Below are 10,902 nucleotides of genomic sequence, written 5' to 3' on the forward strand. Positions count from 1 at the left end.
TTGGGAAGACGCGAGGGCGGCCCCCAGCCCAAGCTCAGCTCTTGGCCAGGCGGCTGGAGAGAAACCTGAGAAGGTCGAGTCGCGCGCTTCGTGGGGACCCAGGCATCCTGCCCTGGTGTGTGTGTGTGTGTCGCTTCGTGGGGACCCAGGCATCCTGCCCTGGTGTGTGTGTGTGTGTGTGTGTGTGTGTGTGTGTGTGTGTGTGTACTTAGTCGCTCAGGGGGGTGTGTGTGTATACTTAGTCGCTCAGTCGTGTCCGACTCTTGGCGACTCCATGGACTGTAGCCCTCCAGGCTCCTCTGTCTATGGGGATTCTCCAAGCAAGAATATTGAAGTGGGTTGCCATGCCCTCCTCCAGGGGATCTTCCCAACCCAGGGATTGAACCCAGGTCTCGCGCACTGCAGGTGAATTCTTTACCGACTGAGCCACCAGGGAAGCTTGCCCTGGCGGATCACCTAAAGTACTATGCGGCTTCCCCGGAAGGTGGCACTTTGGTGCCAACATCCCTCCCATACCCGGATGCTGCGCCAGGCGCCCCATACGCTCCCTCCGCCGGGGGGCCTCCTGGGCCCACCTCGCCTGCTCCGTCGAAATCTGGCCAGATCAGTCTGTGTGAAAGACTCAGGTTTTTAGCTTTAAGGGTCGGGTGGGCTACGGAAAGTCCTCGGCTTCCAAGAACGCTCCACCTGCACCAGCTTCCGGTCTGAAGGTTTGGGGCCGGGCCCAGCCCGAGGATTCCCTGCTGATTATTCAAGAATCATCCGGTCTTGGGGCTGCTGATGAGGAAGCTAGGACGAAAGGATGGAAACACACCAAGAAAGGCGGACGCGAAAGAAAAAATACGAGAGAAAAACACACACCACTGCGTTCACCTGAAGAGACTTGGCACGATAAAAATAGAATTATTTTAGGGAAAAGTCAGAGTAATGGCGAACTGGGGAGGAGCACCTGGCACCGATATAAACGTTGAATAAGTGACAAAAAGAATCAGACAGCGGGGACTGTTTTCGAAGCAAAAGGGGCAAAGGGGAGGCAGAAGGGATTGTACAGCACCCTTTGACTCCCTCTCTTGAATAAAAGCGCAACGAGAAGGCATTAGAGGGGCTGAGGTTGGGCTCCCTGAAGGGGTCGCCCTGAGAGGTCCAGGAAGACTTGCGGTGAAGTTAAGAGACCCTGGACGCAGAAGGTCTGGAAGGGGCCTTCTCCAGGGGGCGTGGCCTTAGGCGCGTTGAGCCTGCCCTTGTTTCGTTTTGCTCCTCCGCGTCCACGAGACTGGGCGCGGCTTCTGCGCGCGCAGAACCTCCAGAGTTCGTTGTCACGGTGACGGGCCCTTTGGAGGCTTTCCCCGGGTGAAGAGAAGGGGCGTTGCGATAGTCGCCTTGGTGACCGCAGCAGCTGAAGAAATGCAAGCTGAGGGCCCCTCCCCCGGGACAAGTTATATCTGAGGGTAAGCAACCGAATTACCAAACAAAGCAAATCGGGCCTTAGGACGGAATGCTGCAATTAGGGGACAATAAGTCGGGGTGAACAAAGGGCGGAGCTGTAGATGATTGGTCCAGGTTCTGTTAGGGGAGTGGCCGCGACACCGCGGTCTAGAAAAAAACTAGTAAGGGCATCTTTAATCCGAATACAAATGAAAGGAAAAAATGAATGACTGGGTTCCTGAGGGAGCTGGAAAGGCTTGCTGATTGGATGGCTGGATGGAGACCTGGCTATCCCCGACACCTGGGCTCCCCACTCTCTGGAGCCTTACACCCTCGGGGCCCTCATTCGTGACACTGCAGGAAACACATGCCCCTCCCGGGGACACGGAGCAAACCAACAACCCAAATACGCAACTGAGCGGGAGCCCAGCCCCTCACACTGGGAGCAGCTAGGGTGGAGTCTGGGCCAATGAGGGTAAAATAAAGGATTCAGCCCAGGGGCCATCCCTTCTTCCCATGTTTCCCGTCTGTTTGCTAGCTCCCCTTTTTCCCAGCCACCATCCCCTCTCCCAGTTTGCTCAGCAACTCAGCCTGGGTGTCCAGGCCTCGATTAGTGCCGGCTACAGCAAGAGCCAGAGCCCCAGCAGGAGTGGTGTCTGCATCTCAGCTGGTCTTCTCCTGAAAGACTACTAGAACCCTGATAAATAGGGTGAAGAGTGGACGGGGACGCCCACCCCGCCCTGGGGTTGGGGGGGTTGGGCGTGGCTCTGAAAACACAGCTGCTGTAAGCCTTGTTAGACAGGAAGTCATCTGGGTAGACTGAGACTTTTTGGGTGGCGTGGTCAGGAATTCAAATATTGAACCTCACCTCTCTCCACTCACTTCAGGTATCCAAGGGCCCCTCATGGCATACCCGCTGTTATCTATAGAAAGTGCAGGAAGAAGGGGGAGGGGCATTGGTGGTAGAGGCCAGTCAACAGAATCCCTAATGGCCATGACCAGGAGGAAGGAGTACTTTGTCTCTAGGGTGTGAAAGGTGGGGCCCCCCTATTTGCATTTAAGGAGGTTCCCTTGGCTGAACAAAGACTTGGTTTCCAGGGGACTAATGTGACCTAATGGGTCTGGAAGGCCAGGTTCAGAATCATGCAGCTGGTCCCACACCTTCACATTCCACCCTGTTTGCTCCCTAGGACAGGACAGAGGGGAGGGGTGCCAGTATCAGCTCTCCAGTATTGACTAAAGGTGGAGCATTGTGGAGCTGCAGTCAGTCTCTTCTAACCCCAAATAGCAGACAATGTGTCACCTGACAAGTCTCAGATCACTCCTTCCAGTGGAGGCTCAGTGTGTTTCCCTTGAAGGAGCCGCTGAGCTGGTTGGCGCAGACAGCCTCTGCCCCTGGAATTGCAGGGGAGCTTTGTGCATTGAGGTTGGAGGAGACACTGAAGTTAAACTGTATCCTGAACCTCACAATATAGTTGCTCACCTTAAGTATCTTGTTCAAAATGGTGGGCCCAGAGTGGTAAACCTAGGAGTATTTCATCTGGAAAAGAGGTTTCCAAGGGAAGAAGGTGGCCAGGCAACAAATGATGGGTGGGAGAGGGACTCATTCTGTTCCACAACGTCCAAGAAATGGAAATAGAATGGAAGAAATGGCAACCCCCTCCAGTATTCTTGCCTGGAGAACCCCATGGACAGAGGAGCCTGGTGGGCTACAGTCCACGGGGTGGCAAAGAGTCAGACATGATTGAGTGACTAACACTACAGGGAACCGATAGTGTTTCCTGGTTCAAACCAGGAATATTCTAACAGCTGTCCAATAAAGTGAAGTATGGCTCTGGGAAGACCTGAGTCCTTGGCACCTTGTCCTCAGTCCCTGGCAGGGCCTGTGTTTGTTGAATTGCAAAGAGGGTGTGAAGAGAGAGACTTGACATGGTGAGGAGGCTATGCAGGGTTTGCTGCATTCAACATGGGGAACAAGCCATTCCTCACTCCCCATGGAAAGAGCAAGAACTAAGCAATAAAAACTGGAGGTACTGATGCTGGAACCATGCAGGCTGGACCTAGAAATCGGTAGAATTGCTGCATAGGTCTAAGTCAGGTGCTAGGAAGTACTTTGTAAACAACAGAGCTCATGAACTGTGAGCATTGGAGGCAACCGTGGTCTCCTGGGGTGGTTGTATGTAGGAAGACCTAGGTAGGTACCAGGGAGGCTGCACAGTGGTGATGGTACTAGGCATGCCAGGGAAAGGCAAGAGTGGGGGACCCACTGGACAAGAACAACTCAGGTTGGGGGCTGATTGCCTGGGGCAACAGCAGAGATGGTAAGGGTTAAATTGGCTGCCTGAAGTGGGGTTTCTCAAAGCCCAGTCATTTGGAGCTTCAACTCTTCCGCACTCCCAACCCTGGCTTCCTGGATAGCTGGGAAGTCACAAAATTAGCCAGCCAGTAGAAAAAATACTTTTATTAATTATTAGGAATAATTCATTCATTTAATGCAGGGTGTGTGTTGGGAAGGTTAGGTACTGCCGGATGGATGAGGGGAAACGTGCAAGAGAATGGTGAGAAGGGGGGGTGGTCCCCCTGCTTGCCAGAAACTATAAACAGCAAAATAAACACAGAGAATCACAAACAGGGTCCTTCCTCATGTCTCCGTCCATCCATTCCTCCAGAATGAGTCCCAGTGTGGTCCCTAGAGGTGCCAGGGCATCTGGAAGTTCTGGGCTGGGAGTGGGGTGCAGTGTGTGGCTTCGAAGTTATTCAGATGCTTCTGAGCCTGAGGGGAGAAGGTGGGACAGGTGGGGTGCAGAGCACAGACACCTTCTGAACCAACTACCCACTTTAAAGAAGCTGCTCCTTCCAATGCTTACAGGGTACCCCCGTCCCCAAGCCCCACCTGTGCCCCTGGCCATCCAGGCACCCTCTTCCTGCTTCCCACGCCTTAGCTCACCAGAAACAAAGCCAGCTGCCGTCTTCCGTCTGCACTCATGTCCTCCCCTGCAGAGAGAAGGTGCTCAAACATGGGCCACCCATCTGGGTATTCACCCCCTTCCCGGGCTCTTCCCAACCCCTTCTGCCCCAGCACTCCTTACCCACGCTCCAGGGGAATTCAGGCCCATGTTCTGCCTGGTAGGAGCGGAGGACGGACAGGCACCAGTCCTCCTCCACCTCCCACCGGCTGTAAATCGAGGCTGGTCATGGAGAGAGACGAGTGCCCATCAGCAACCTGGTCTTGCCAGGCCCCCAACCAAAGCCCTCAGCAGATCCCCTTTCACCTTCCTCCAGCTGTGAGGAGGCCTCCAGCCACTGCCTCACCACTCGAAGACCCTCCTCCGCCATCACCCGGGGATACCTATGGAGGAGCACCGGGACAAAAGGTCAGGACCCAGTCCTCTTCATTCCTCATCCCCGAACTGCCCCCCTCCCTGCACTGTCAGTACAAACATGTATGTGCGCGCGCACACACCCTGGTTCTCACCGATGCTGCAGGAATTTCAGCAGGAGGTCATTGCCTCGGTTCGACATGATGTCCTCAGGAACCCTGGGGGGAGAAGAATGGACACTGGAGGGACTGGAGGTTGGGGAGGAAGGGTCTGGATACCTGGGTTTCTGGCGGGCATTCTTTGGGGTGGGGGGCAACTTCCTGGCTGTCTCTGGGATCCGGGAGGGCAGAAGTTCCCAGGCACTCACGTGGTGGTGATGATCTCATCTCTGGTTCTGCGGATCAGCAGCACAGGGCCCTGGTACCTTCAGAGGACAGCACAGTGGGGAGGGAGACCTCAGAGCAGGGACAGGTGAAACTGACTGCCTCACCCCAGCACTAGCTGTACTTTTTTTCAGGCTTTGCTGGGAGATCCCTGCTGTGCCAGGCATGAACCGACTAGCTGCCAGATCATGAGAAGGTCCAGGGTTCCAGGGAAGCTGGGAGGGATTCGGGGTGGTGGGAGGGTCCCTCACGGGACATGGGGGCAGTGGCTTATGCTTGTACTTTGGTGCTAATTTCAGCATTTGAACACCCAGCAGCATCTCTACAGGGGATGAGGTGGGGGAAGGGTGTCGGATGCTAGACACTGGCCAGCCCTCACCTGCACAGCTGCTCTGCATTGTTTAGATTGAGATGCTGCCTCACAGTCCTGGTCACCAGGCCCCCTAACGTGAGATAAACGTGAAAGGACAGCAGACACAAGCCCCTGCCCAACACAAAGGTCCCCACTGTCCATGGAGAAGAGAAAACGGAGGTTCCCAGACAGGGGAGTCCCCCTGCTTCTCAACAATGTGGTGGTCTACTCCCCACCCACACAGAGGGGAACCATCTCCAGTGAGAACGTCTCCCGGGTCCAGCCCACCTCTTCCCTCAAGGGCAGACCTGGATGCTGCACTTACTCCAGCTGTCTGGCATGACTTTCAATGCCAAGGGCACCAGGTCATCAAAGGAGGCATCCAGGATCACGGCACTAATGTCCGGGTAGGACATGGCGGCCCACGTAGCTGGTACCAGGAAAGGAAAGAAAGGGTGAGGACCAAGGGGCTCCTGCCCACCCCTACCCCTACCCTCATCCCCCTGACCCTACAGGCCCACCCCATCCTGCCTACTAAGTTAGCCCCAGGTCTCGCCCTAACCCCTCGCTTCACTTGGCCAGGGCACTGTCCAAAGAGAACAACGAAGCGCACTGAAGACAATACCAGAGGCAACATTTACTCCTTGATCTCCCCAGGTTCTACTTTTAATTATAGGGCACAAGGGTGGAAGGAAATGTGAAGTGTACTCAAATATGATAGCTTCTTCCAGACCCACTCAGAGAGCCCACCTATTTTCTCCTCCACCCCACTCCCGGGGAGACAGAGAGATGGCCTGAGTGTGCCTACAGTAGCAGGGTAGGAAGGAGGTGGGTACCAGTGAAGCCACCGATGGACCAGGCATAGAGGATGATATCCTCGGGCTGAAAGCCCAGGCGGTGGATGGCAAACTGGACCACCACATCCATGGCGTTGGCCTCATTCTGTGGGAACGGCACGCCCTGCAGGAAGAAGGGCAAAGGGTCAGCACAAAAGACCACCTGCCCACCACCCCCATCCCAGCATGGACCCTTCCTGCAGCTACACTGCAATAGACAGTGAAGATGGAACTGCAGCTCTGAACAGACAATTCAGAGAGCTATCATCTTACTTAATGGAATAGACTCCTGTCAGTGGCATTAAAAATAAATAAATAATAGGGCCAAGAGAGGGGCTGTTCTCTCTAGAAACCAGTCATTTATAACAAGATCCACTATCTCCCCTCCTGCCAAACCCCCAGTGTAAGAGGAGGAGGCTTGCAGCTCCCCACCCTTGGCACCCAGGTCACAGGTGAGTGGGAGGTCCTACAGAAATATAGACCCCTTTCCCTGACTCCAGTGACTGACCACAGGGAGACAGGCTATAATTCAGGAAAAAGAATTTAAAGAAGGCCTCACCGTGCTTCCAGCAAAGCCTGGATGATTCCAGCCCAGGACTGAATATCCAGCTGTAACACAGAGGGAGAAAGGGCTGGGACCTCATGGCCTATGACCTCTGGCCACTCTCTGCTCCTAGCTCTGGGGGAAGGAGCAGAAGGACACTGGAACTCTTAACACCCAACACAGAAGCAAATAACTCCAAGCCTTCCCAGAATGGGAAGATGACAAAAAGGTTCTGATGCAGCAGAAGGGACAGAGATGTGACTATTGAGGCATGGGAACAGAACCAAGAGCATAATAGGGTAAGGGACACAGCCCAAGGGGAGGGATGTAAGGTTAGCAAAGCAAATGGGTAATAGGCTTTTCCCGAAGGCAAGGGTCTCAAACCTCACTCGAGAAGGTGGTTAGGCCCTGGGAGGTCCTATCCATGTGGGGAGGTGGGGACATTCCATCCCAAGGGGCGGAGATAAGAGGGCTGAGCCATGGGCCTACCTTCCAGAGGTGTGGAGACGCAGCCCACCTCATAGAAGCCTGCGTTCCCCTCACAGCAGATCACCTAGAAAGGGAGCAGGAAGAAGCCCAGTTGGGACTGAAAATCCCCCTACTGGCAGGGAGGGCAGCCTCTGGGGGCCCTGCATGTGGTAAGCATCCAGAGGCAACTATTATGATGATGTCTTTTTGGTCCCTGCATGTCAACTCCTTCATCCATTTCTCTCTTACAGGGATTTCCTACACCAAGAGGTTGGTAGGGAGGAGGTGGGAGCTGGGATGATCCCCACTGGGCTTCCTCAGGGCTGCAGCAGACCCCAGCACTTCCACTGCCCTCCCCACACTCTACCTTTGGGCTCCCTGTGCCCACTCACCAGTTTCTGTCCCTGGGGCTCAGCTGTCCCTCGTCGGTCCACAAACATGGTGTCAATTTCATTGCCATCGCAGGCCAGCAGCTTTGCCCGGCGCCCATGACACTGAGCAGAGAGGATGCATTGGCCAAGTTGGAAGGGCAGGAGGCCACATTCATGGGTGGGGGGAGAAAGGCTGTGGGGGTGGGTGGTTGATGGGTAAGGGGGCCTTACCTCTTCCACCAGTCGGGCCTGGCCCTGCAGCAGCACAGGCATGAGGGCCTTCTGGAGCAGGTACACAGAGCCCGGATACAGCATCCGGCGCCCCAGGGTATGTGCTACCAGGTAGCTGTGGGGAACACGGGGTTAATGAACCTCAAACAGGGGAGTCCAGGGACCATCCCAGCCCTAGCACTCAGACTGTGGTCTGCTTCACCTCTGACCCTCACAGTTTCGTTTTTCCTTTTCTAGGACTTAATGAACCAATATACTTCAAACATCTTTTGTTTGGTTTTTGGTTTTTGGCTGTGCCATGTGTTTTGCGGGATCTTCCTTCCCTGACCAGAGACTGAACCCATGTCCTCAGCAGAGAAAGTGTGGAGTCCTAACCACTGGACTGGCAGAGAACTCCCTTCTCTAACTATTTTTACTGCAACCTTTTAAAGATGATTTATATCGTGGTCTAGGACACACATATGCATATATTAATCTTGAAAGTTTTATGAGATAACACTTTGTATATACAACAAGTAAAAGCAAAGTAATTAACAATTATGATTCTGTTAATGTATTTAAAAGTCCCCAAGTAAATAATACTGTTTATTACGATACGCCTGGTTATCTACCATGTAGTAGGTGCCAAGAGCCTAGCATAGGGTACTCTGGGCTTAATAAATATTTCTTGAACAAATGCACTAATTTAGACACATCAGATGTGGCAGGTGCCACTCCTTAAAAAGATAGTTAACCATGTCCAGTCAATCCCAAAGGAGGGTCTGTCCCCAGAAAACTCTACAAACTTGTCCAGTAGACCCCCTCAACATCTCAAACTTGGCTCTTCCCTCTGATCAATCAGCACGCAGTCCAAAACCCACCACCAAGTCCACCCCCTTCCTTGGTATCTTCCAACCTGCCTCCTAGCCCCCAGCAACAGAAAACTCCCACAGTGGCCTGGCCACTGGAAGATCCAGGTGGTCACTGTGGTTACTTGGGCTTTACCTCGTGCTCTCGGGCATCCAGGCAAGGAGGAAGCCCTTCAGAGTATGTTAAATCTCACCAACTCTATGAGGCAGGCTGTTCAAAGATGTAGAGGCTGGAACTGCCTCACAGTGGAAAAACCAAGGAGCAGCAGGACCAGGCTAGGGCCGCAGCCGCCAAAAGACCCTGCAGCAGCCAAGGCCGTGCGTCCCCTCCCCACCCACAACCTTATCCTTCCCCCTCAGTCTCGCTGAAGAGCTGTTGTGTCAGACACAACTGTGTTAATATCCCAGCTCTTCAGGTACCACCTGGGAGGCTGTGGAGCTCTCTGAACCTCTTGTTTTTCACAAACACACAATGCGATAGCCATGGCACCAGGCCTAATAAATGACAGTCATCCTCCAATGGAGCACCCTGTCCTGGAGCTGCACCCCATGTTCCCTCCACCTCAGCTCGCCTCCTCCCTGTCTTCCTACCTGGTGATCTGACAAGGCAGCTTCTTGACTCGGTTAAGGAAGGTGTCAGCCGTCCCCCGGTGCAGGGGCTCTGGGCGGAGCAGGGCCACACCCCGGCGGGAAGGGCCCCCCCGGGACTCCTTCCTGAGGAACGGAAAGATGCAGGGGAGCATGGGGTGAGGAGCAGCAAGCTGGACGTCTGAGGTCCATAGGATGCTGGGGTCTAGGAGTGAGGAGATGGCGCTGGAAGGCAAGCACTGGACCCCAGGAGGGGCTGGAGGTGGGGGACAGGTCAGAACAGGGAGGCAGCGAAAGAACTGGGGCCTCACCGGCTGCTGGGTTCTTCCCAGTGGAAGTCGACTGGCCAGCTCCTGAAGTCGAAGTTGTAGTTGGCAAGCTGCCTCTGTGGTGGGCAGAGAGATATGCGGGATGATAAGGGGAGTTGGAGGGGGGAGGCCCACCTACCCGCCCTGGACACTCCCACCACCCAGAGGACTGGCCCCCAAACATCATGGGGGGGACATGCAGAGGTCAGCACCCTCTGGTTGGCAGATGGAAAGTTCTGCCAGGACCAGCAAAATCAGGAAAGAGAGGATGCCCTATTAAGGTATCAAGACTGGCCTGTCTGCCCTCCTCCAGAAGAGGAGCCAAAGACTCTTCACTTTTCTAAAATCTAAGGCTGACTCACCCCCAGCAGGAGTGGCTGGAGGGGCTGGTGCTTCTGAGGGAGAAGGCAGGGGGCCTGTTCATTGGTCATTGCTCCCTTCCCCACCTGGGTCCTTCACACAATGCTGACTTGAAGGACTGAAACATCTGTCCCAAGACTGGGTGAGGGGGAAAGAGGGAAGTCGTACACACAGGAGCCCCTCTGCACCCAGGCCACCATCTGAACCAAGCTCTCTCTGACTTCCATCTTCCATCTTCCTGGCCACCTCCCTTCTCTCAGTTCCTGCAGCCACGGGTCACCCAGACCCTCTGTGCCTCCATTCCCTCCACCAATCAGTCCACGTGCTTTTTGAGGGCAGCGGGAGCTGCGCTGTATTCCTTCCACTCTGCTGTATTCCCTCCCCCGCCCCCAGAGCTCCCAGCACTCTATTTTGAGAATAGTTTTTTTATTTTCTGTCACAGACTGTTGTTTTTTTTTTTTGACATTTTCAAAAATAACTGGACTGAGAGAGAGCAATAGCAACATTCTACAAAAATGTAAATGGTGAAACAAAACAAAATGCAGGGAAGCAAATTTCAGGCGAGCTCTGTTCAGGCCTGGACCCAAACACAGCCTGAGTCACTTCCTTGCTCGGTGACTCTGCCTGGGTCTTGTAACCTCTCTTTGTCTCTCAGACATATAAAGAAGGGTAATAATGCCACCTCACGCTATGGTTGTGAGGATTAGAAGGTGTGTATGCATAATGCGTGGTGGAGCATCCTTACAAAGCTCCGTAAGTGGTGGTGTGGAGCAACCAGTAATCTGACAATGGTGGTCAGAGCTGTTTGACCCAGAGACCTCTTTGTAACAGGAAAGAGCTTTATAGGGCCCTGAAGCCCCTTCTCAAA

At 54.1% G+C, this 10,902-nt stretch overlaps 1 protein-coding gene and 1 long non-coding RNA gene across 3 annotated transcripts in view; one reads left to right on the top strand and one right to left on the bottom strand.

Moving 5' to 3' along the window:
• The first annotated feature begins 506 nt into the window (after positions 1–506).
• Positions 507–5,500, top strand: LOC104983785. The gene is made up of 3 exons (XR_824678.1): positions 507–1,448; positions 4,708–4,799; positions 5,263–5,500. It is a non-coding gene; the product is annotated as an uncharacterized LOC104983785 (long non-coding RNA).
• ABHD16A (abhydrolase domain containing 16A) overlaps positions 3,871–10,902 on the bottom strand; it is a 12,493-nt gene continuing 5,461 nt past the window's right edge. Inside the window, exons 6-20 of one of the 2 annotated variants that reach the window (XM_010833318.1) lie at positions 9,678–9,751; positions 9,370–9,492; positions 7,931–8,045; positions 7,721–7,822; positions 7,350–7,413; positions 6,876–6,925; positions 6,412–6,440; positions 5,806–5,900; positions 5,508–5,571; positions 5,113–5,169; positions 4,901–4,963; positions 4,698–4,774; positions 4,515–4,613; positions 4,373–4,419; positions 3,871–4,198 (exon numbers count right to left, since the gene is read on the bottom strand). In XM_010833318.1, coding sequence (XP_010831620.1) covers positions 4,115–4,198; positions 4,373–4,419; positions 4,515–4,613; positions 4,698–4,774; positions 4,901–4,963; positions 5,113–5,169; positions 5,508–5,571; positions 5,806–5,900; positions 6,412–6,440; positions 6,876–6,925; positions 7,350–7,413; positions 7,721–7,822; positions 7,931–8,045; positions 9,370–9,492; positions 9,678–9,751 — 1,143 coding nt within the window. In that variant the 3' untranslated portion in view covers positions 3,871–4,114. Of the gene's footprint in view, positions 4,199–4,372; positions 4,420–4,514; positions 4,614–4,697; positions 4,775–4,900; positions 4,964–5,112; positions 5,170–5,507; positions 5,572–5,805; positions 5,911–6,316; positions 6,441–6,875; positions 6,926–7,349; positions 7,414–7,720; positions 7,823–7,930; positions 8,046–9,369; positions 9,493–9,677; positions 9,752–10,902 lie in introns of both variants that reach the window. The other variant, XM_010833317.1, reaches the window with a different exon arrangement.

This window comes from Bison bison, unplaced genomic scaffold, assembly GCF_000754665.1.
Source record: "Bison bison bison isolate TAMUID 2011002044 unplaced genomic scaffold, Bison_UMD1.0 scf7180017863415, whole genome shotgun sequence".
Classification (NCBI taxonomy): Eukaryota; Metazoa; Chordata; class Mammalia; order Artiodactyla; family Bovidae; genus Bison; species Bison bison.